Source organism: Rana temporaria, chromosome 13 (assembly GCF_905171775.1).
Source record: "Rana temporaria chromosome 13, aRanTem1.1, whole genome shotgun sequence".
Classification (NCBI taxonomy): domain Eukaryota; kingdom Metazoa; phylum Chordata; class Amphibia; order Anura; family Ranidae; genus Rana; species Rana temporaria.
In genome coordinates, this window is record NC_053501.1 from 89064618 (window position 1) to 89091187 (window position 26570).

A 26570-nucleotide genomic window follows, 5' to 3' on the forward strand; every position below is an offset into this window, starting at 1 on the left:
GATGATTCCACGGTAGGAAAAGGGGTGGAAAACACACAATATTCCAAGTGAAAAACAACACTAGAATTCAACACAAATGCGCATGTAGAAATGCATCTGGAACGCAGACATTGGGCTGTCAACCTGCCCTTATTGTCTCATTGATCCTTTCCGGGAATAAAATTGTATCTGAACTATTGAACAGTGGAGCAGCTTTTCAATCATTATTCTTGATGACACATCTAAGTGTACCCATATTAGCAACTGTGCATTTTTTCTGACAGAATGTTGGCTTAAACTTGTGTTGCATACACACGGTCACACAAATGTTATTGGAAATTCTGACCTTCAAGAACGAGGTGACGTACAACGAGCCGAGATCAATGAAGTTCAATAGGTAGTTTGGCTCTTCTGCTGGATTCTGAGCATGCGTGTTTTTTTTTTGCATGTCAGAATTGCATACAGACGAGCGGAATTTCCGTTGGAAAAATAGAGAACCTGTTCTCAATCTTTTGCTGGCAGAAAATTCTGACAGAAAATGTTGGATGGAGCATACACACGGTCAGAATATCCAACCAAAAGCCCACATCCAACTTTTTTTCCAAGGAAAATCTTATCGTGTGTATGGGGCATCACTGGATATAACCTGAATGAACGGTTCAGGTAGACTTTTAAAATGGCCGTATACTTTAAAATAGATTAAACTATGAATTGTGATGGTTTACCTACAAGAATCCATCCAATTGATATCGAAGGTAAGCTCCTACACAGCATAGTTGTGGGGTTGTACAATCACATTATACACTGTCACATATTCCTGTACACCACAGAGCCAGCAGTAAACAGATCAAAATTGGAACAAAACACGGGGCTACATTTGCTCAAATACTGTTTTGGAATACTTTTGAGAGATCCTATGTAACCACCACAGCTAGATCTCCATTTTACTCATCAATGAAGGATGGTGACGGTTCATGAGCTGCACTAATGTCATACAGCTGTTCTTTCCTTGTTTTATTATAACACGTAGCGTCTCTCTGATTTGGTCCTGCACTGTTCTATGGTCTTTTACTATGGAGTCCACTTGCTCTTCTTTAAAAATGTCTTGTGTAAAGAGGTCATCCAAAATAGATTTCCAAGCAGGTTTTTCTTGAATGATTTTAGAAAAATTCTTTTTTAAAAACTCTGGAAAAGAAGAGATAAAAAGATAAGAATGTTTTGTGGTTCAAAGTTACAGAATATACAGGAATTATAACTTCAGCTAAAAGTACAACATACACACATCACTACTGTTAAGGTTGAGTGAGTGAGTGAAAAATGTATAAAGTGCAAACACATGCGAACTGAATCGCCTCTGGGCGCGGTTTCCATTCCATGGGTAAGGGAAACCCCTTGACCTCAGAAGAGATGGGTTTTAATCTTTCTCCTGAAGGTCAGATGGTCCGACTCCAGTCGGATGGTAGTTGGTAGCGCATTCCACAGCCGAGATCCTTGGACTGCAAATCTTCGATCTCCTTTGGACTTGTATTTGGCTTTGGGTATTTGGAGTAGGTTTTGATTTGTGGATCGCAGAATGCGATTTGGGTTATGGGCTTTTATTTTTTTCGCATAGATATTGGGGGGCATTTCCGTGAATACACTTATGCGTTAGGCAGAGCGCCTTGAAAGCGATTCTGTCTTTTACTGGCAACCAATGAAGGGCTCTCAGCGAAGGCGAGATTGAATCCCATGTTTTTTTGCCAGTCACTAATCGAGCGGCCGTGTTTTGAACGACTTGCAGACGAGTGATTTGGTATTTGGGGAGTCCTAGATAGAGGGCATTTGCGTAGTCTATTCTGGAATTGATGATTGTTCCCACTACGACTGCAATGTCCTCTTTCGGGATAAAGGGGGAGAGTCGGTGTAGTAGGCGCAGCAGATGATGGGATCCGCTGACTACTGACCCTATTTGTGCATCCATTGTCATGTAGGAGTCGAAAATGACTCCGAGACTTTTGACTTTGGTGCTAGGGGTGATAGTTTTGCCCAGAGTGGGAAGGAGGGTCCAAGTTGGCGCGGGGTGACTTTTTTGGTTTGCGCGAAACAGGAGAAGTTTTTGAACCGTTGAGTTTAAGATAACTGGATGTCATCCAGTTATCTATTAGAGCGAGGGATTTCTCTAGTCCAAGAGAATGATCCTCTTTGTTGCAGATGCGGAAATACAGTTGAGTGTCGTCTGCATAGGAATGGTAAAGTAGCTTCTGGTTCCTGATGATTTCAAATAGGGGGCGAAGATAGATATTAAACAATAAGGGTTACAAGGGAGATCCCTGAGGGACTCGGCATGATACCGTACGTTTTTTCAGAAGTAAACGGTCCCAGTTTCACTGTTTGTGATCGGTTTTCCAAGAAGGAGGAGAACCAGGGTAAATCACCTTTCGCGACTTTGGCCACTTCAGCTAGCCTAGCTAGCAGTAGTCCGTGGTCTACCGTGTCAAAAGCCACGCTTAGGTCCAGCAGGATCAGGAGACAAGATTCTCCTTCATCTGCGGCCTCTAGAACATCATCCCATATTTTGAGCAGCGCCGTTTCTGACGGAAGCCTGATTGAAACGTGTCAAGTAATTTATGGGTGTCTAAATGCAGTTGTAGCTATTGTACAACTTCTTTCTCCATTATTTTGGAGAAAACATTTAGACCTGTTATGGGCCTCCGGTTGTTTAGGTCTTTGGGGTCAAGGGTGGATTTTTTTAGGTCTTTTTTTTTTTTTCAAATAACAATTTTTTTATTTTCGTAAAAAGGTCAGTACAAAATATAGCAACATATCAAGTGTAAGAAAAAAGAGGAGGTACAAAATTCCAGCTTGAAGTGCTTACACAGTGGTTTCATAATTATTCGTACGATCATTAACTTATAGAACAACTAGAAATCAAAGAAGAAGGAAAGAAGAAAGGGAGGAGGGAGAGAAGAGAGGGAAATTAGAAAGAGAAAGAAGCGAAAGGGAAAAGAAAAAGAGGAAAAGGAAAGAGAAGAGGGGGGGGGAGGCAGACAAGAAGAGCGGGGATAGTGATGTACCTCGGTGACCTGGTCGTCGGCTCACGGCGGGTCCTCCACAACATGCCACCTCTCCTAGACAAGGTCGTGATCATCCAACCTGTCCCGGATCCTAGCCGTCATCTTTTCCATGAGTTCTACATCCTTGACCCTAGCATAGAGGGCCTCTTGGGATGGGGGCAGCGGTTTCTTCCATTTGAGTGCTATCAAGCACCTTGCAGCTTTGATAATGTGTCTAAGCAGCTTCTTGTAGGGTTTAGCTATGTGAGGTTGGGATAGGCCCAGAAGGAATAGCTTCGGAGAGAGGGGTATGGGCGCCTCTAGGAGGCGGGACAGGAGCTCTCGTGTCTGAGTCCAGAACGGGACAATCAGGGGGCAAGTCCAATATATGTGGAACAGTGTGCCCCTAGCTTGGTTGCATTGCCAGCATCGGTCAGAGGTGGAAGGGTAAATCCTGTGAAGAACGTCCGGGGTCAGGTACCAAAAGAACAGCACTTTGTATGTGTTTTCCTTATAAAGGGTACAAATAGAGCTTTTGGCCGCCTGCCTCCAAACCGCTCCCCACTCCTCCGCCGAGAGCACCTCCCCCAGCTCCCTCTCCCATCGGAGCATATAAGCGTGTTTACCTTTGTTTTGTAAGGAGTATTCATTCAGTATTTGGTATATACAGTGAGGAAAATAAGTATTTGAACACCCTGCTATTTTGCAAGTTCTCCCACTTGGAAATCATGGAGGGGTCTGAAATTGTCATCGTAGGTGCATGTCCACTGTGAGAGACATAATCAAATTTTTTTTTTCCAGAAATCACAATTTATGATTTTTTAACTATTTATTTGTATGATACAGCTGCAAATAAGTATTTGAACACCTGTCTATCAGCTAGAATTCTGACCCTCAAAGACCTGTTAGTCTGCCTTTAAAATGTCCACCTCCACTCCATTTATTATCCTAAATTAGATGCACCTGTTTGAGGTCATTAGCTGCATAAAGACACCTGTCCACCCCATACAATCAGTAAGAATCGAACTACTAACATGGCCAAGACCAAAGAGCTGTCCAAAGACACTAGAGACAAAATTGTACACCTCCACAAGGCTGGAAAGGGCTACGGGGAAATTGCCAAGCAGCTTGGTGAAAAAAGGTCCACTGTTGGAGCAATCATTAGAAAATGGAAGAAGCTAAACATGACTGTCAATCTCCCTCGGACTGGGGCTCCATGCAAAATCTCACCTCGTGGGGTCTCAATGATCCTAAGAAAGGTGAGAAATCAGCCCAGGACTACACGGGAGGAGCTGGTCAATGACCTGAAAAGAACTGGGACCACCGTTTCCAAGGTTACTGTTGGTAATACACTAAGACGTCATGGTTTGAAATCATGCATGGCACGGAAGGTTCCCCTGCTTAAACCAGCACATGTCAAGGCCCGTCTTAAGTTTGCCAATGACCATTTGGATGATCCAGAGGAGTCATGGGAGAAAGTCATGTGGTCAGATGAGACCAAAATAGAACTTTTTGGTCATAATTCCACTAACCGTGTTTGGAGGAAGAAGAATGATGAGTACCATCCCAAGAACACCACCCCTACTGTGAAGCATGGGGGTGGTAGCATCATGCTTTGGGGGTGTTTTTCTGCACATGGGACAGGGCGACTGCACTGTATTAAGGAGAGGATGACCGGGGCCATGTATTGCGAGATTTTGGGCAACAACCTCCTTCCCTCAGTTAGAGCTTTGAAGATGGGTCGAGGCTGGGTCTTCCAACATGACAATGACCCGAAGCACACAGCCAGGATAACCAAGTAGTGGCTCTGTAAGGCCCCGTACACACGGCCGAGGAACTCGACGTGCTTGGCACGTCGAGTTCCTCGTCGAGTTCTGGGATGAAGCCGCCGAGGAGCTCGGCGGGCCGCCTTCTCCCATAGAACAACGAGAAAATAGAGAACATGTTCTCCATTTTCTCGTCGAGCTCCTCGGCGGCTCCATCGAGCCAAAACTGTACAGACGACAGAGTTTCTCGGCAGAATCCGGGTTTTGACCGAGTTTCTCGGTGAATTCTGCCGAGAAACTCTGTCGTGTGTACGGGGCCTAAGAAGCATATCAAGGTTCTGGCATGGCCTAGCCAGTCTCCAGACCTAAACCCAATAGAGAATCTTTGGAGGGAGCTCAAACTCTGTGTTTCTCTGCGACAGCCCAGAAACCTGACTGATCTAGAGAAGATCTGTGTGGAGGAGTGGGCCAAAATCCCTCCTCCAGTGTTTGCAAACCTGGTGAAAAACTACAAGAAACGTTTGACCTCTGTAATTGCAAACAAAGGCTAATGTACCAAATATTAACATTGTTTTTCTCAGGTGTTCAAATACTTATTTGCAGCTGTATCACACAAATAGTTTAAAAAAATTGTGATTTCTGGATTTTTTTTTTATTATGTCTCTCACAGTGGACATGCACCTACGATAACAATTTCAGACCCCTCCGTTATTTCCAAGTGAGAGAACTTGCAAAATAGCAGGGTGTTCAAAATATACTTATTTTCATCACTGTATCTGATATAAGGCCCCTTCGGGCTGTGCCCTCAAGTATGATACGCTCAAATGGGGTTGGTTTCGAGAAAAGGAGCCGGGGGGCTATTGTGTGGGCGTAGTGGCGGATCTGTAAGTAGCTGAAAAAGGCCTGTCGTGGGATGTCATGTTTGGCTTGGAGGTCAGTGAAGGAGTGTAGGGTGCGAGACCTGGGGTCCACTAAATGACCAAAGTGAAAGAGATTTTGCGAGGCCCAGGGCCATGACATCGGGTGAGTGAGACTTGTCTGTATTTTAGGGTTATAAAGAAAGGAGGTCAGCAGGGAACTGCCGGACTTAAGTCGACAGTCTTGGGCCAACCTCCTCCATATGCGTTGAAGCTGCTGCATGGAGCCCAGCAAACGTCCGGGCTCCACCACCGCATTCGCGTGCCAAAGGAGATTATTAGGGTGTATTGGTGCCAGCCAAATCTTTTCCACCTCCATCCATGATGCCACCGCTCGGAGTTGCGAGGCCTGGTAGTATTTAACCAGGTCTGGGAACGCCAGGCCTCCCTCGGTCCGCGCCGCCGTCATGACCGAGCGCGGGATCCTGTGGCGCTTGTAGTTCCACACATACTGGAGGAGATCCGCTTGTAGGGAACGCAAATGAGCGCATGGGATTGGGATAGGGAGGGTCTGGAAAAGGTACAGCAGTTTTGGGAGGATTACCATCTTGACAGCCGCTATCCGGCCCAGAAGGGATATCTGATGGGACTTCCATTTATGGATCCAAGCCCTGATCGAACTATAGGGGAGGGAAATTGGCCTGGTATAGGGAAGCAAAGTTCGGGGTCAGATGGACCCCCAGGTATTTCAAGGAGGTTCACTCCCAGTGGTACGGGAAGACTGACTGTAAGTGGAGAATCTCTGGTTCGGGCAAGTTAATCGGCATGGCCATAGACTTGGAGGTGTTGGTTTTGTATCCCGAGAGGGCCCCGTAGCGTTCCAGTTCCCCGTGAAGGTTGGGCAGGGAGATGCGGGGACGCGTCAGAGTGAGGATAATATCGTCATCAAAGAGGGAGATCTTAAATTCCCTCCCCCTTACTGGAATACCCCGAATGTCCGGATTGCCGCGGATCGTCGCTGCTAGGGGTTCGACGCAGAGAGCGAAGAGAAGGGGGGAGAGCGGGCACCCCTGACGGGTTCCGTTGGTGACGGGGAAGGTGGACGAAGTGGTGAAGGGAGTTTTTACCTGTGAGATCGGGTTGGTATAAAGGTGCCGGACCGCCTGAAGAAAAGGTCCCCTGTACCCCATATGTCTCAACGTGGCAAGCATGAAGGGCCAGCCGAGGCGGTCAAACGCCTTTTCTGCGTCCAGACTCAGGAGCAGGGACTCCGAGCCCTCCCTGCCCGCCACGTCGATTAGGTCGATCACCTTTCTTGTGTTGTCCCCCGCTTGGCGGAGGGGGACGAAGCCCACCTGGTCTTTATGGACCAGGGAGGGCAAGACTACGTTTAGACGGAGGGAGAGGACCTTCGTAAATATCTTGAGGTCTGAGTTTAGCAGGGCTATCGGCCTGCAACTGGCGCATAATGAGGGGTCCTTGTCGGGTTTAGGGATGAGGGTAATGAAAGAACGCTGCATGTCTTGCGGAATGGGGGTCTGTTGTAGAAAGGCGTTGAAAAGCTTAGTCATGTGAGGGAGAAGTGTGGGGAGGAAGGTCTTGTAATACTCGTATGGAAACCCATCTGGGCCCGGGGACTTGTGGGCGGGCAGGGCCTTGATGGCCAGAGTCAGCTCCTCATCAGTGATGGGGGCGTTGAGAGTGACAAGGTCATCCGGCTGTAGCCGAGGAATGCCTGCCTGTGTCAGGTATTGTGTCATCCTATCAAGCAGGTCAGGGGAGGGGGGGTTATGGGGAATTTCCGGCCTGTTATACAAGTCTGCATAAAACGCAGCAAATGCATCCGCTATACTTTGGGGATGGGATAAAATATTGTCCGATCTGTCCTGAACCTGGTGCGGGGTGGAGGCGAGCGAGCGGTCAGTTAACTTCCTCGCCAGTAGTGCTTGCGCCTTGTCATAATATACCTGTCGTAGGCGAACCAGGGCCTTCTCGACTCAACCCAGCGCGAGGTCCCGCAGGGTCGACCGCACTAAGGCAATGCGCTTAAGAAGCGTCAGGGAGGGTGAGGATTGCAGACGGGTTTCTAGGGCTTGAAGCTGCGCTTCCGCCTGCTTTCTAGCCGACTCAGCGTCCCTCTTGAGGGCCGAGGAGATGGCCATACAGCGTCCCGATTACTGCTTTATGAGCAGCCCACAGTGTGGTGGTGGAGATGTCATGCGTGTCGTTTTCGCTAAAGTAAAGTTGCAGGGCAGATTCTATTTCCGTTTTGGAGGGGGTGTGCTTCAAAAGGAAATCATTCAGTCACCAGTCCTAGGGGGCCTGGGGGGTTTTCTGGTGTGTTGTGTGCGGCGGGGAGGCTATAAGCCGGGGAGTAACGGAGGTCCACACTAGGCCGCGGCTGAAGCCACAGACTTTCCTAGCTGCGGCGGCCGTGATCCAATAACGGGGGTTTTCCGGGCCCCAAAAAAGGTGGAAGACGGCAGGGAGGGTAGCGGGGAGCTGGCGGGAGATGACTGTAGGGTTTTTGGGATGCAATGGCCGCTAGGCCGCGGCTGAAGCCGTGGACTTTCCTAGATGCGGCGGCCACGATCCAATAACGGGGGTTTTCCGGGCCCCAAAAAAGGTGGAAGACGGCAGGGAGGGTAGCGGGGAGATGGCGGTAGATGGCTGTAGGGTTTTTGGGATGCGATGGGGGGTGTCGGTCGTCCGTTTCCGGGGACCAGAAACCGCGGCTTATCCTGAAAAGGACGGCCGCATTCGATCCCTGGGTTGGAGGACAGATCAGGCCAAGATGGTGCAGGCCTTACCTTGGAGAGGAGCTGCCTGTGGGAGGCAGAGAAAGGAGGTCAGAAGGGGATGGAGGATCTGCTGTGGAGGTCCCTTTAAGAGGGATGGCAGTAGACAGTTTGGGAATACTCAGGGTGAGGGGTTCCAGGGTGAATTGGAAATAGGTGAAAACTGATGTGCAGCTTTCCCAGAATTATCAAGTCCCTATATGGGACCTGGAGTTCAGAGACTTGTAATGGCAGGAAGCAGCCAGATAGGCTTGTGAAGAAGAGCAGTTTTCTTCAGGGTCCACTGAAAAGACCAAAAAAACTCAGCAGTGAACAGCAGACAGGGACAGTTTAAGGAGGTGGGGCAGGAAGGAGCTGATCGGGCCACCAAGTAAGCAAATGTTGGCTGGTATTTTAGCAACCGGCCAATATTCGCTCCATGTGTGGCGAGCTTTAGAGACTAAGCAATGCTCCCTTGTTATTGCACTCTACAATGGGAAACCTCAGTGGCCAAAAAGGGCTCACTTATAACTATTATAACACTGTGAAATCATTTTTAGAGGATCACAAAGAATAATAAAAAAGGTAATAAAACAGAAACTTTATAGTATCTTCTTTCAAATTCGAAATTGAAATGAATCTGTGCTTTGCTCATGCACAGCAAAACAGGTTTAGCTAAAGAGTCCCCTTTTTAGTAGCTCAGTGCAGCCATTATGGTGCATGCACAGATCTGCCAAAAGGCTCTGCCTGGCCCTGAGGTTCTGCCAGAGTCCATCTGCACATGTGCTGAATATTTCCTGTGCATGCGCAAGAAAGCAAAGTTTTGAGCCTCCATAATAACTGTCTTTGTGCATGCCAGGCGTGTGAAAAAAAAATCTGGGTAAACCCACATGTACACAGATGTGCCGCACATCTGTGCATGCGCAGAATCTGGGAAGGCGGGTTTGGACAACACAAGCATTATTCTCTCCCTAGGTTAGAAATTCACAAATACTGCAGTACAAAAAATACAAAAAGTAAAAATAATATCGAAATGTGAGAGAGGGCTGGGGGAGGAAGTAGGGCTTCCTTCCTGCCTCTGGGGAGTCTATCTTCGGGATGAGGATGGCTTTGGCTGTCTTAGAAGAACGAGGTATGCCAGGCCTTCTGGCTAGGCAAACCATGTAAACCTATGTCCCCATCAGGAGCCTTGCATCCCCGGCGTCAGGGTAGAGGTCCTACTCCTTTGGGGGTAGACTAAAGGCAGCCCTCAAAATTTCCACTCGCCTGCTCGCATTTTGCGAGTGGATTTTGGAGGGCTGGCGAGTGTGGGCTGCCTGGGAGCAGGGGGGGGCGAGCAAGGAGTGATCTTAGGGGAAGAAAGAAGAGTCACCGCCGTCGCCTAGTTGTTCAGAGTGAGGGAACATAACAGCTTTCAATTCATGAGCTGTGTTCCCCGCCGCGGCCGTCATATACAGCCCCTCCCCCTTGTCCGGGCACTTTGATAGACAGATCAACCATCCCAGGATTGGACGGGTGATCCGTCTATCAAAGTTTCCTGGACAAGGGGGAAGGGGCTGTATATGACAGCTTGCGGCGGGGATCACAGCTACCGAATTGAAAGCTTTTATGTTCCCTGCTCTCTGAACAACCAGTCGGCGGCTCCTCCTCCCAGCACAGGTAGGCTGCACTGGGGACACATGGCTGCAATGGGGACACGTGGCTGCATTTTATTGGGGCACGGATAAAGTTGTTGTTAATATTTATTTTTATAACATAATTCTGCATAAAACATTTAAGTGTCATTTCATAAAATAATTTATGAGGGCGTGTCTAGGGGCAGGATTAGGGGCAGGACATGGTAGGATTTGGGTGGGGCAACTGGTGATGAGTAACCCTTGAGGCCTGGCTAGTAGCTCTGGGTTTTGAAATGTTGAGCCCTGGACTAAAGGCACACCCTTACATGCACTTTTTAGTGTGTGTTCACATGCATGATTTTTGTTCACTCAAGGCTTTTTTTTCGTTCTAGGTTTTGCATCACCTCGGACAAGAATTAAAAAACAACACATGAGTGAAAAACACGTGAACGTCCACTTTAACAGCACTCCCACCAGCTGTGTATATTTATCTTCGTTTTGCTCCCCTACTTTTCCTCCAGGATTCCTCCTTCCTAGAGAATAAATCCCAGACAGTGAAACTAGGAGCTTTCACTTCGGAAGCACGTACAATTGCATGCAGAGTCCCTCAAGGATCACTCCTGTCGCCTGTGCTCTTCAACATCCACCTCCACCCCTCAAAATCATCAGCAAACAGGACCTGCTCTATCACTCCTACGCTGATGACACTCAACTTTACCTTCGTATCACCAACAAAAAAGACCAATACCATGCACTAGAAATTTGCCTCTCATTGATCGATGATTGGATGACGGAGAGCTCCCTCAAACTTAATGGATCCAAAACAGAACTTCTCTTTCTCCACCCAAACTGAAAGAAAAACTCTAGGACAATATACACACCATCCTTAGACAAACCATTACCCCAAGCACCAAAGTCAAAAGCCTTGGAGTCATCTTTGACTCAGACATGACTATGCACGCACAAATAGGATCAGTAGTCAGTGGATCTCACTACCTTCTCCGCCTGCTGCGTAGACTCATCCCCTTCATCCCGGAGGAGGACACAGCAGTAGTAGTCGGAACAATCATCAATTCACGACTCGACTACGCAAACTCCCTCCATCTCGGACTTCCCAAATACCAAATTCCACGTCTACAAATCATCCAGAACACAGCAGCCAGACTGGTAATGGGAAAAAAAACCTGGGAATCAATTAACCCGTCCCTAAGGACCCTCCATTGACTAGCCGTGAAGGATCGGGTTATATTAAAGACACTGCCTCACTCACAAATGCACACAAGGAAACACTCCTCAATTCCTATGCGAGAAAATTAAACACTACACCCCTAGTCGCGCCCTCTGGTCAACAACCAAAACCTCCTCCACATCCCCAAGATCCGCTACAAATCTAAAGGAGAATGAAGATTCGCAGTCCAAGGACCACTGCTATGGAACGCTCTACCCACAGACATCCGTATGGAAGAAAACCATCGAGCCTTAAGGAAAAAAAACTTAAGACTCACCTCTTCTGAAGACACAGGATGACACTAGATGCAAAAAGCACCTTGAGGTGATTTAGTTCGCATTTTTAGCGCTATACAATTTACTCACTGACCCACTCACTCAGAATTGAAGACAGGAGGCTCTATAAAAAATCCTAAATTACAACATGGACTTTTCACAGGGCCAAGGGACGCTCTTCCCACACAGGATAGCATTGGGTCAGTTTCAAAGTCCCAGCTATATTATTGGAAAGGCAAAAACAAAAAAAAGTTACATAACAACCCCCACCCACCACTCTTTAAAGTACTGGGTCATTTTCTATATTTTGGGCACTAAACAGAGTGCTGGAAAAGCAAAGAGAAGTTATGTATATGAAATCCATAGATTTACTTTTTGAACTTTTTTGTGGCTGTCTACATAAACACAAAGCCAAACAGATGGCAAAAAAATAAACTTACTTATAGGGTCCTCAATTAAAATGTCTTCACTGGAAGTGTTATTGCCAGCAGTTTTATTATATTGCTGCAAAGAGAAGATAGACTTCTTATGATTGTGCCTTTTAAATGACCGTGGCTACATATCATCCAGAAGCATGACATTACTGCACCCTCTGGAGATACACAAAATCTCCCCTTGGAGCAGTCTTTCTCAACCATTTTATCCAGGAGGAACCCTTGAAATATTTTTCAGGTCTCAGGGAACCCCTGCTTAAATTTTTATATATCCATCTACATTCAATAAATTTAACATACAGAAGTATAAAAGTAACACATTTCTCAATATTCATGTCTATACATTTAAACTGTACAGAGATATATGTTTTTTTGAGCGTAATGAAAAACCATACAACACATCTGTGTTGTATGGTACATAGGATGGCACCGGGACAGCCACCCCACCCAGACCCCAAATGGTTTATATATCCATCTAAAGCTCATGGTGTAATATTGTGATCAGCAAATTGTACAATTATATTGCCCCTTACATTGATAGTCAAACGCTGGTGGTCTTTGTGGGAGTTTCTACTTCCCAGTATTCACTGACATCGATTATCTTTTTTAGCTATGTGTAAGGGAGGCAGTTATCCCACAATGCAAGAGTGTCCTTCTCCCACTGAACATTAATATAAGAGGACCTTATCCCACTGGCCACCTATATGGGATCAATACACCAACTACCATACCAATATAAAAAGGCACTTTTCTATTGACTACCTATGTAAGGGGCACTATAATTTTCACAGGCCGTTATTTTTTCCATTTCATGTTTGGCACTGAAACTATTTTTTGTACAGAGCAGAGGAGTGTTAAAAAACTGCTTTGGGTGTCAAATATGCTAGATACACTACATTCTTTATACTTCTATGTATTATTAGATTTACAACTTACCAACCAGGCAAATTTGCCATGAGCTAGAGATGTAATGATTTACCAAGTGTTCATCAAGACATGAAAATTATTTCAATGGTTCCTCTGTATTAAACAAAGTTTGAAAAAGGCAGGTGTAGACAGATCGGTTCACTAATGCTCCCTTGTCAAGGAAACCATAGCAGCTTCTGGAGGTACCTTAGGGTTCCAAGGAAGACTGGTTGAGAAAGGATGCTCTATACAGTGGAACCTCGGGTTGCGAATAACGCGGTTAACGAGCATTTCGCAATACGAACACTGTATTGTCTCACAAAACGATCAGGATTTAGGCCAAAGCGGGTGCAGTACCGCGTTTGGCCTGAGGTGGGGGGCGACGGATTTGAATAGCGCCGATCGGCGGTGCTCCGAAACGCCCGGAAAGGCCCAAAGACAGTTAGGCTGATGGCTCGTGAACAAAGTCTTTCCTAGGTCAGCCCAACTGTCTTCGGGCCTTTCCGAGGCTCCCCTGCCTCTGGCCGCATGTGTTATTGCATGCCATTGAAGTCAATGCAGAAAAAAATTTGTTTAGTTTCCGTGTACTTCAATGGGGAAACTCGATTTGAGTACTTTAGATTACGAGCATTCTCCAGGAATGGATTATACTCGTAATCCAAGGTTCCACTGTATCAGGGTTTCTCAACCAAAGTTCCTCCTGAGGTTGCTAGGGGTTCTTTGAGCAATGAGCAAATTCTGCCTCTCAGATAAGTTCCCACTGACATCACTGAACTTTTTGGCTATCTGACTAATTCTTCCCAATGACCAAATATTTAAGGAGCATTCTTCCCATTGACCATCACACTAATGTAGTTGTAGATATAGTAATTTTTAGCAGGGATTCCCTGAAACCGGGAAGTTTTTTTTTTAGGATTACTTTGTATTGAAAAGGTTGGGAAAGGCTGCCCTGGAATATTCGAGACAGGTACTTACTGACATTTCTCACAGTGCTGAAGACTCCTTCAACACAGATCATAGCATTGGAGGTGGATTCAGCACTGAAAGAAAAAAAATATTAAAGCACTGATATTCCAAAAGAAACCTAATATCTCATAATCTAGAAAGAATATGCAATACACTGGAAAACAATGGTAAACGACAATCAGCAATAGGAATGCTGTGCAATTTTTTCTTTGTCATTAACAGTTATATGTTGAATCACAGGTCCTCCCACCAGTAGAAGCCATGATATAGATATTTCACTCTTGCAGATAGTTTCTACATTACAGGAGTGCGTCACCCTCACTTGGCTTCATAAAGATCACAGTGGGAAGAACAGAGGGAAATTGCCGATGCCATCCAGTCCATTTGTTCTAACCCAAGACTTATGTATTTGTTTTGGGTGGGTATATTCTTTTAAAAAGGAAAACCATTAATCTTTTTTTCTTTTTTAAGGAACTTTATATGCGTATAGAACCGGCAAGTTGGTATCTCTCCATAACAGTATGGATAATCAACAATTTGAAAGAGTTTTGGGCACACGATCACATGAGCATTAAAGGAGTTGTAAAGGAAAAAAAAAATTGCCTAAAATTAATGTCTGCAAGGTAGACAGACAGAATAGTGTAATGATTCTGTTAAAAAACAAGTAAATACCTTATTCCTTCATCTATATCACCTCCTGCGTTCTAGTTTCTGTTCTCTCATTCACTTCCTGGATTGAAGTGCTCGTTCATGTAAGAACTACATTTCCCAGTATGCCTTGCGGCACGCCCAATAATTCACACCTCCTTGAAGTCTCTAACACGTAGAGAGCGTCCTGCCACACAGATTTAGTTCCCAGGAGGGGGCGAGCATGTCACTGACCACCGCAGTAAAGCCTCCCTTCATGGTGGTGAGTAAAAATCAGACAAGCAGGAAGTAACAGGACAGAGAGGAAATAGAACAATGAGGAAGTGAAAAGAGGAATGTCTGCAGGTGAAGGATGCTTATTATAAAAAAAAAAATGTTTTCTTTTACAACCCCTTTAAGACGGCATACCCTTGGAGTGGATGGACTGCACAATAAGGAAACGTGTCAACGTAAGCAACTCCTACTATCAAAGATTGGCAGAGATATTCCATTTCACAGAGGGAACAAAATAATAATTAAGGTTACTGTTTAATTTGTAAGGTCATGGGGGACATTTATTACGTGAATAAGTGCTATATACAGCAAAGTTAATCCTGCTTTTTAAGGACCGTTAATAAAATGTACGCAGTGGTGTGGAGCTTTTGGTATCCCAGAGTGTTCTCTATTGCAGCAGAAATAACTAATTGGAGGGGAAGCCAGTCACATGACAGACAGGTCACATGACTGGGCTTTTTTTTCTTCTCGTCCTCCATTCAGAAGAATAGTGCTGAACCGGATTCACAGTTTAGGCATGTCAGGCACAACAGAGAAAAAAATAATGCCAATATAACAAACAAATAAAGCTCAGTAAAATCTAGGGCCACTTAATCAAAGTTAATAAGTTTCTACATACTGCTAGACCTTAGCAATGCTCCACTTACTTTGCCAGAACGTTCACGATTGAGCTGCCTTATAAAATTATTTATCTTGGAAGAATCAAGTTCTATAAATAAAACAGAGGTTACACCTAGTTACCCACTAATACGTGGCAAAAATATAACAAAAGACATTTAAGAAATGTAACTATACACATTACAAAACTGCTGTGAAACAGACTACTTCAACCGGATCTAATGGTGAACTCCATGCCCTTGAGCACTTGAAGGCTTAGAGCAGTGATCTCCAAACCGCGGCCCTTGAGGCATCATTCCCATCACCGAGTACCAGAAAATGGTAAATACACAATAAAGCAGGCCAAATTTTTTTTAAAAGGGATATATATCAGGCCGAACAACAATGGACACCTAGGCTTATGGACCAGACAGAAACATAAAAGCCCAAGTGAATTTTAATTTAAAATTACTAAAATAAAAAGTTCATCAAAACAAAATTGTGTGCAAAGTCTTATGCCGCGTACACACGATCGTTTTTAATGTCCTAGAAAAAAACAATGTTTTTCGCGATGTGATTCTTGTCAAGCCTGCCTTGCATACACACGATCGGGGAAAAAAAATGCTCGAGCAAAGCGCGGTGACGTACAACACGTACGACGGCACTATAAAGGGGAAGTTCCATTCGGATGGCACCACCCTTGGGTGCTTTTGCTAATTTCGTTTTAGTAAAAGTTTGGTGAGAGACGATTTGCGCTTTTCAGTCTTTGTGCTTTTCAGTCTGTTACAGCGTGACGAATGTGCTATCTCCATTACAAACGCTAGTCTTACCAGACCGAGTGCTCCCGTCTCATAACTTGGTTCTGAGCATGCACATTTTTTTCCCGTCGTTAAAGCCTACACACGACCGTTTTTCACAATGGGAAAAACGCAGAGAAAAATTAGAGCATGTTCTAAATTTTCAATGCCCATTTTTCACGACTAGAAAAATGCTCTGGAGCCTACACACAATCGTTTTTTAATGACCATTTAAAAATTTTTTATTTTTCACGTCATGAAAAACGGTCGTGTGTACGCGGCATTACAGTTTGTTTTCTTTAGAAAGCAGCCACAACAACAGAGCATGTGTCTGTGGGGAATCAGTAGTCTCTCTGCAGAGGTCCAACAAGCTAAGAGACAAGTAGATATATCTACTCAGCAAGGCTCATGCTCCCTGCTGATTGGAGCTCTAGCTCCAACTTACCCGCTAACAATTCAGGGCTAGAACTGCACCTTTCTTAGTGTATGGCACTCTTAATTTCCCCAATAAATGTATTACTGCTAGTAAGATTGTTTGGATTTGGACAGCTAACGATTCATTCACACTCACTTACCTGAATTACCACTTTGAGCGATGTTAGCACCATCAGGAGTATCTGAAATCCGATTATTCTGTAAGTAACAGATTCAACTTGAACTTTAGAATAAAAATACAGAATGGTACATTGTCTTTAAATTTCATACTTGCGTTGCTTGAGCAGTCCAAGCTACTTGGGTCTACAGAATTGCTGAAAAACATGTGTTCTGAGAAAATCGAATCCTAAGCTAGTAATCCCTAAAAGTCAAAGATCTGCAATCAGGAGATTTTAATTTATTTTTATATAGTATAAGGAAGGGTTAGGCACAGGTTTTCTCTTACCATGTCTCCACTGGGAAGATAATGACTGTTCAAGGTCTTTGGTATTTTCTTGGTGCATAGCCAGTGCTAGCAATGCCATCCATATCAATCTAGCCAGGGGTAGGCGACCTTTCAAAAGGTTGAGATCTACCTGAACAACATGAAGGAAATCAAAGATTCCCAGCAGTTGGGAGGGTTTACTTAACTTAATACTTATATAAATAACTATTAAGCCCCTAAAAAACACAGCATATTGTCCTGTGCAACCCACAGTAGTGTCTTCTGCTCCCCTTCACATCATCTCCCCCAACAGTAGTGTCCTCTGCTGCCCCCATACAGTAGTGTCTTCTTCTTCTGCATACCAGTGTCTTGCCCCCCTTCACATAACCCCCCATTGTAGTGTCCTCTGCTCCCTTCACATCACCCCCACCAATGGAGTGTCCTCTGCCCCCCTTCACATCACTCCCACTGTAGTATCCTGTGCTCCCCTTGACACCCCCCCCCTCCTTGGTGTCCTCTGCCCCCTTTACAACCCCCCCCATGTAGTGTCATCTGCACCCCCACTGTAGTGTCCTCTGCCCCCTTCACATCACAAAGCCCCCCTTCCACAGTACTGCCCCCCCCCCAAAGGCAATGCCCTCTGCCCCCCTTCATATTACCTTCCCCTTTAGTGTCCTCTGGCCCCACACACAGTGTAGGTAGCAGTCTCCTTACACTGATAGCAGAACTGAGAGCAAAAGGTGTCGCGGTATTGGATTGAGGACGGAGCGGGAGCTGTCGGGGTTAACTTTTTACATTAACAAGCTAGTGATTGGTTGCTAGGACTGGCCAGCTTCCTAGCAACCAAACACCTGCTGGTTATTGTGAACAGTTAACTCAGGCAGCTCCCGCCCCCAATTCAGTACTGCGATATGTCCCACTCTCTACTCTGCATTGGAGTAGATCGCAATTGATGGCTTGCCGACCCCCAATCTAGACAACAGGCATTAGATGTCAAAGTAGAAAAAGGTCAGCACTCAAAAATTTGTGGTCAAGTTTTTTCATTCCATCAGAAAGTGAGACAACAATGTGACATTTCAAGGATATCTTTCTCAATGCTCTCTTTCTCTCTCTCTCTCTAAGAGGCCCTGTCATGCCAGTTTCTTCTGTTTGTTGGATTAAAAGAGTTTGACTATACATTTTGCAGTGCTAACCATTTTCCACACGGATGTCTATTGTGAGGACTTCCTTCAAGATAAACACACATTCAGAATTACAATGAGAACTACCAAATCCTGAAATCCTTCAAGCCAATTATGTGCAGTCAGGATAAAGGCTTTATTTTAGTTTAATAAAGCACAGGAAATGGTAAGTCTATAGGTTTTTCTTATGGTGTCTACATTGGGAAGATAGTGCTCCAGGTCCATCCTGCACAGAACCCTTCACCTTGGTATTTGTGAGTGCCCGGCCAGTGGTGGCTTCACCATTGACATCACAGTAGAAAATGTCCAGCAATCCAAAATGTGTGGTCAATCTCTTTTATTCCATCAAAATGTGAGAAACCGATATGATGTTTCGAGGACATCTTTCTCAAGTCTTTCCTTCATGTTTAGAAAAAGAGATCCTGTGTGCCTTTGAAACGTCATTCCGATTTCTTCTGTTTAATGGATTAAATTAGTTTGACTACACATTTTGGTGTGCTGGCCTGTTCCTACACTGATGTTCATTAGGACTTCCCTCAAGATAACACAAATTACAAAATCCTGAGATCCTTAAAGCTCTATCTATAAAGATCTACAGTCATGATAAAGGTTTTATTTTAGCTTTATATAGTACAGAAAAGATTTAGACTATAGGTTTTTCCTAGTGTCTTTAATGGGAAGACCGTGTTCTAGGTTAGTTATCCTCTGATACCCTGAAATCCAACGCAGAGAGTCAATAGCTTTACAAGGAACAGTCCACTGTCGGAACATAGGGGAGCTCCGGCTGCTGCAGGAGCAGAGAATCCAGTAAGTACAATGGCTTTACCCATACCCTAAACATATTTTCTCTGGAGTTGGGCTTTAAGTTGCCATAAAACGTGAACATGTGGTAACTGCCTACACACAAATACCAAAACACACATAGGTAGATTCAGTAAGAGTTAGGCCGGCTTATCTACAGATACGCGGCGTAGGTGTAAATATGCGCCGGCACGCTTTTGTTCTGTACCCACAGAACAAGATACGCCTGAAAAAAGGGTTCCTCCGACCGACGCAACTTTTCTAAGCCGGCCTAACTTGGGCGCATATTTAGGCGTGACGCATCTTCCGCTCGCATTGATTTCCTTTTTAAATATGCAAATTATGGAGATACGCCGATTCGCGAATGTAAGTGTGCCCGACGTAGGCTAAGCTCGGTGCGCACAAGTGTTACGTCAGGCCTAAAGTTATTCCATCAAAAAGGTGGAATAACTTTGCACCAGACGGACACAGGTCAGCTGGAGAGTAGCTACAGCAGCAGCGTTACGGACGAGCTGAGCAAGCAGAGTACCCACACTTGCAGGACAACACATCTGTGTGCCAACATGCCAGGGGCAGGCGTGCTCCTTGCACTACTAATGGGTCCACAGACTTGTAGGTGGGCACGGGAGCGGATATACCGCACGCGCATGAACATCTTTGACATGGGTGAATCGGAGGTGTATCGCATCTTCAGATTCAGCACTGATGCCATCCAGGATTTAGCCACAATCCTGCATGATGACATCACCAGCAAGACACATCGCGCACATGCAGTGCAGCCACTGGTCAAGGTATTAGCAACACTGCATTTCCTTGCCAGTGGCTCTTTTCAGCGCACAAGTGGAGTCTTGTCTGGGATGTCACAAACCACCATGAGCAGATGTGTGCACCAGGTTGTCCCTGCAATCCTCAGACGCATGTCCCATCACATCATCATTAGACCCACCCAGCAGCATCTGCAGCAGAAGGCAATGGAGGATTTCTACAGAATTGACAGATTCCCACGCACCGTGGGGGCCATTGATTGTGGCACTACGGCCCCCCCATGAGACAGAGCACATATACCGCAATCGGAAGCACTGGCATTCCATCAACGTACAGGTGATAGCCGATGCCCAATGCCTCATATGGCACGTCCGTGCCAAACACCCAGGGTCCAGCCATGACAGCTTCATATACCGTCAAAGCGACATCCCAACAGATTTTGACCAGAACATGTATGGGGACACCTGGCTGGTTGGTGAGTGATATGGGTTCTCAGGCATGACTGCCCCCCCCATGATGCAGACATCACAAGGGCTACATGCATAACTAACATCCTCCTTTCTTTTCCCCTCCAGGTGACTCTGCATATGCACTGGGACCCCATCTCATGACTCCATACCGGATTCCCCAAACCCCAGGAGAGAGAAGATACAATGAAGCACATGCACGTACCCGTGGAGTGGTGGAACGCACCTTTGGCCTCCTGTAGTCCCGTTTCTGATGCCTGGATAAGTCTGGGGGGACCCTGTTGTATTCCCTAAACTTTGTGTGCCAGATCATCGGGGCATGTTGCATTCTGCACAACTTCGCCGTGAGAAAGGGCCTGCAGATTGACATACGTGATGACCTGACCCCCGAACCACCCAATCCCCCCCTAACTGAGGATAACCCGTCTGCTGTGGGAGTAGAAATCAGAAGACGCCCCACACAAGACATCTTTTCACGTTAAAAACACACATTAATAATGGCACAATGAGAATGCATGCATGCACACCACTCTGGTCCCTAGCACAGACACATCACATCCTCATCAAATTGGATTAGACCAAAGTACACCACACAGGACTTTGGAGCAGCAACGCCATGCCAAGGCTTCAATTATGTCACTGTACATTCATACACCTTTTACACGGCAGAGGGTGACACCCCTTTGCCAGCAGGAGTGACCCCCCCCCCATTCACACACCAGTCACACTGTAGCAGCACTCCTCACCGTGTGCTTGCACAAAACAAATGAAAGCATCACCTGAGGCTTTTTTCAAAAAACAAGCTCATTACCTGAGCAGAAAAAAAAAATAAAGCTCATTACCTGAGCAGAAAAAAATAAAATAAAGCTCATTACCTGAGCAGAAAACACACAAAAAAAGGCATTTATTTTGCCTTCCGCTGGCTGCGCCTGCTGCCAGCTGTTTGGCTCCTCAGCTGCCTGGGGGGAGCCTGGGGTGGGAGATCTGGAGGTGGCTCATTCGCAGGTGGCCCAGTCCTGGCAGGTGACGGCTGCCTGGCCTCCAAGGCAACGGCTATTCGGCTGAGGAACTGGTTTGTTTGGGCCTGCATCCTCAGCTGTCGGGTGAGGTTAGCCCTCTCAGTCCGCTGCCTCCGTCTCCCCTCCTCCTGTATGGCAGTGATATTTGCCTTAACAGCCTTAATAAGGCAATCAACCTTGGTGACCAGGTTGGCAGTGGTGGCCTGCAGGTCAACCACACAGGTGGCTACTGCAGAGCTGTTGCAGCTCACCTTCTGCACTGCCTCCCTTAGTTGTCCAGCATTGTCAGCCATCTTCTGGAGGTGCCCGGCAATATCCCCCATATGCCGGGTCTGCTGGCTCTGATCCAGGGCAATCTGGTCCTGGACATCCACCGCTACACCCCTCGTCTTCCTGGTCGCCTTCCTGGGGCCATAAGAGGCGACTGAGCGGGTGTATGTGGAGCCCCTTGAGGTGGTTACCCTGCTGGTGGGTGATGCAGAGGGGCTTCCTATCATGGGGGTGGAGGTGTTAGAGGGCCCAACCATCAACATGGACTCCTCAATGATAAGACCAATCTGGCTAAGGTCCACAGAATCATCCAACACCACCTCAATAGGAGAGGTGTGGACAGTCCCCACCACCACCACAGCATCTTGGGGGTCTTCCTGAGGCTCCTCGGACGATGTGGTGGGACGGCCACCGAAAACCAGATGTGCCCGCCCCCTCCTGCACATCTGTGGATGACATAAAGTAGTCACGTGTTGGTGGACCCACACACTTGTCACATGTTCCCTTCCCCCACCCACACATGCTACACACCAGATAGGAAATATAAAACACACTTACCTGTCCTCAAGACCTCTTCCCGGGAATCAAACCCCTCTACTCCCTCCACCTGCTCCCTATGCTGACACCGGGCGATCCTTTTATCCTCCGGGGTTAGCTCAACATCACAGGGTGGTCCACCCCCAGTGCCAGTCCGGTGTTTATTGATTTTGACCAGCTTCTCCCGCACATGAAGCCGCATGTCGTTTATTTTTTTATTTATGTCCTTGCCAATGCAGGGGACATTGCCAAGGGTATTGACCCTAGTGGCTATGGTGTCCAGGATCTCCTGCTTCCTGGCACGGGTGGTATTTCTACTTTCTGGACCATGGAGGAACTCATCAAACTCCTCCATCCCAGAGATGGAGAGGAGGGGGGAAGCAGGATGCAATTTTGCGTCGGACGGACGCATTTCTGGGCGTATTTATGCGCTCGACGCAAGCCAATAGGCCGGCGTACAACGGGAAGTTCGGCCGACCTAGATGCGCGCATGCGCACAAGAAAGCGCTTCAGCTTAGACATCACTGCGCATGCTCCGTTGAAGTTAGGCGGGGGGGGGAAACCACTGCACCACACTCACACAATCATTAGCATAAGTTCACACCAACCTCCACTTACACCGGCTTAAGCCTCTAATTTTAGGTTCGGCCGGCGCACATTGGCGAGCAAGTGGTTTGTGAATCATCAACTTTGCTCTCCGGCTTATGCCGGCGTAGCGCATATACGTTGCGTTACGCCGGCCCAAATATGCGCCAATCTACCTGAATCTACCCAATACTGTGTAGAACTGGCATATCATCAGCCCCAGAATACCTGAGAGGGTGAAGAAAAGGCACGGAGTTTATTCAAAACCTCCAAAACAGCATCTTCGATTTTCCCTTCATACGCTTTCTTCATCTCCTCCAGCCGCTTCATACCTTCTGCATAAGACACACAGAAACAATCCATTTTAGGTAGGTTTCGTTTATAATGTAAATCCAAACTTATGTCAGAACATTTGGGGTTAAAAGAATATACATATAGGCCTTTATATTATGTATTTTTCCTATTTATATATTATGAACAATACTAAAGCCATGTTGGATCTTATTTTCTGTCTAAGGCCTCGTACACACGACCGAACATGTCTGCTGAAACTGGTCCGCGGACCAGTTTCCGCGGACATGTCCGACCGTGTGTACGGCCTAGCGGACTGGATTCCTGGCCTAGCGGACAGGTTTTCAGCAGACAAAAGTGTGAAGGACTTTTTGCCTATGTGCTTCAGTCTAATGCTCTCCCTGCTAACTTAATGCTGTGGGTTAGAGGTAACAGGTGTTTTCATGTGTGATTCATCTCTCTCTGTGAACACTGTTCATATGTTAAATAAGGCTAGCTTTTGAAAGGCCTTTAATTGTGTGATAACCCTGTCTAAAAACCTAGTGATTCTCAGAGGTGTTAATAGGTGTCAAACTGGAAGCAGACGAAACGTCTGCTTAGGAAACTCAAGTGTGTGAAGGTGGTTTGTTGTTTAAGGAATGTGCAGTGATTAGACATGATAATTGTCAGTCGGTGCCGACCTGTCTAGAATGTTTTAGTAATTAGCCTTAGTGTGTGATTAGGGGGGGGTGGAGATTTCATTGTTGCTTGAATGTCTTGGACTGTATAAAAAGCTGAGAAAAAAACCATTAAAGCCTGTGTTGTTCCAGCAATAAGCTTGGCATGTGTGGCTTTCTGGGCGACTCCAGGGATATTCCTCCTCGTGGAATATTGGGGTGATTTTCGTTATGGGAAGAAGGGAACGTTGACGGGGATATCATACCAATACCGTCACAAAAAGTTTCTTAGCATGCTAAGAAACATGTCCGCTGGAAGCCTGTCCGTCGGACATGTCCGATGGTTAGTACAACTCATCGGACATGTCCGCTGGTCCGAAAGCCTGCGCATGCGTCGAATTGATCCGACGCTTGCGTGGAAGCATTGACCTTCCGTGTCAGAGAACGTTGGTGTCGTCTACGTCACCGCGTTCTCTGTCCGCGGGGATTTTGGTCTGATGGTGTGTACACACATCAGACCAAAAGATCCCAGCAGACATGTCCGATGAAAACGGTCCGTTTTCATCGGACATGTCTGCTCGTCTGTACAAGGCTTAAGAGGTTAAAATCAAATCCAAAATCTCTACAGTGGTTTTCTGCCTTACAAGAAGGCATTGTTTTTCTGTATCTTTATCCCAGACCATAAATTTGAAGGTCTGACATCTGTAGATAAGGGGAGATTAGTACAGAATGTTACAAGCTGTGTAGGGTGGTCTTTGTATAATGAGACATAAGGGCTTATTCACAATTCCGGTGGAATTATATATATATATATCTTAATTGTTTCTAATATCTTAACAATATATGTGCATTAGTAATTTATATATAAACCCATTTAATACATATATGTTATTATCCTTACAAATGTGAGATCCTAAGTGTCAGAGAACCTGTATTTGTGAAGTAAGTGTTTTGCTTAGAGTTACTCTTCAAATGATCTCACTTTCCTAGGAATTTAACTAATGGTCTCAGCTAAATGGTATGTAAACATTCCTAGTCTATAAATTTGCTAGAAGAGCCACAGTGTCTAATGCGTTTTGACACCATCAGAAAATGTATTGTGTTTTTCAAGGCTTAGGTCAAAAGGTGTCATAAAATTATTATTAGCCCTGTATGACCCTAACATTGGGAATTATTCCTTATACACCACTGCCCCTACAGGTTAAAATTGGCATTACTAAAAATGGCCGCATAGTTGGTTGCTATGGCAGCCTACCTAACATAGCATCATTTGACGTTGTCAATGACGTAGTAATGCGAGATACACACCCACTTCTTGGGTGTGTTAAAAATGAGTTGTAGAGGACACAAAGGGGTCAATCTTTGAGGGTCGCTGATGGCAGATCTCTCACTCTATCTCTGGAAGTAAGCGGACTCTGAAAAGATGTCTGGGGAACACTCTATCTGAGAGGATCTCTGAAGGAAGCTGGAAGGGAGAGATCTTGGAACGCAAACATGTAGCAATGGTGAAAAGAGGTCCCTCTTGGGACTTTGCTTCTCAATTAGACAGAACTCATAATTACTTGTAACATATTATTTTATTATTACCATTTAGGTAATTGAAGTGTGGTTGAACATATGCTTGACTAATCTAATCTATTGTTAGATCAGTTTTGGAGCAAGGTGAATTCCAACTGCAGTATGAATTGGCTTCACTTCTAAAACTAGGGTGAGATACATTTTGTCATATCTCATAACATTGACTTTAAAGTCTTATGCCGCGTACACATGACCGTTTTTCGGGATGTAAAATATGACATTTTTAATGGTCTAGAAAAAAACTATGTTTTTTTCAACCCGATCGTTAAACCTGCCTTGCCTACACACGATTGTGAAAAAAAAAATGCTCTAGCAAAGCGCGGTGACAATACAACGGCACTATAAAGGGGAAGTTCCATTCGGATGGCGCCACCCTTGGGGCTGTATTTACTGATTTTGTGTTAGTAAAAGACGATTTGCGCTTTTCAGTCTGTTACAGCGTGATGAATGTGCCATCTCCATTACGAATGCTAGTTTTACCAGAACAAGTGCTCCCGTCTCATAACTTGCTTCTGAGCATGCGCGTTTTTTTTCACATCATTAAGCCCACACACGACCATTTTTTACAACGTTAAAAACGACGACGTTAAAAATGACGTGGAAAATTAGAGCATGTTCTAAATTTTTAATGCCCATTTTTTACGTTGTGAAAAATGCTCTGGAGCCCACACACGATCGTTTTTATTGACATTAAAAAAAAATGTCATTTTTTACAACCCGAAAAACGGTTGTGTGTACGTGGCATTAGAATTGGATTGATTATAGGATATGTTAAACCATTGATTCTATCAACCCTGTCTTATTGCTCCCTTTTTTGGTGATGTTGATGATGTCCCCTTCCGCCTTTCTTTTTTTCTTTGTTTTTTGAATGTCCTTTCATATATGTTTGTTCCTACTGTCTTAGCCCATGTTGGACGCTAATAAAAATAAAATTTATATATTTGAAAAAAAAAAACATTGATTCATTCCAAATTTAACATAAGTATTGTTTGAATCATCGAACTGTGTACAATATGACATTTGTTCTGTACACGTATATGAGGAGAATAAAGAGGAGAGCCGTTTGTGTTGAGAAGAGATAACATAGTGTCAATGTAAACAAAAGCTATTTACTAAGCTGTGTAGTCACGGAAGGTTATTTCACTAAGAGTTAACCAGGTTTTAAATATACAAGGGTGATTTAAGTAAGAACTGTGAATATACCTTGTCATATAATGTAAATATCTGAAAATTTAACCATCATTTATCTCCGATTGTAGAAGTATATCAATTTGTATTATCACAAAAATTATACCCAATTTTTATTTTGCACTATATCTTTAGTTAATAAATAATATATATATTTTAACCACTTAAGGACCGGACCAATATGCTGCCTAAAGACCCAAGGTGTTTTTACAATTTGGCACT

The 26570-nt window shown here is 45.2% G+C and overlaps 1 protein-coding gene across 4 annotated transcripts in view; it reads right to left on the bottom strand.

The window, feature by feature from the left end:
- Positions 1-535: 535 nt before the first annotated feature.
- LOC120920904 (ankyrin repeat and protein kinase domain-containing protein 1-like) overlaps positions 536-26570 on the bottom strand; it is a 50518-nt gene continuing 24483 nt past the window's right edge. For 2 of the 4 annotated variants that reach the window (XM_040333326.1, XM_040333327.1), the window contains 5 exons: positions 22864-22970; positions 16727-16784; positions 15405-15466; positions 11971-12034; positions 536-1164 (listed from right to left, as the gene is read on the bottom strand). In XM_040333326.1, coding sequence (XP_040189260.1) covers positions 911-1164; positions 11971-12034; positions 15405-15466; positions 16727-16784; positions 22864-22970 — 545 coding nt within the window. In that variant the 3' untranslated portion in view covers positions 536-910. The remainder of the gene's footprint in view (positions 1165-11970; positions 12035-15404; positions 15467-16726; positions 16785-22863; positions 22971-26570) is intronic. The other 2 variants (XM_040333329.1, XM_040333328.1) reach the window with 2 other exon arrangements.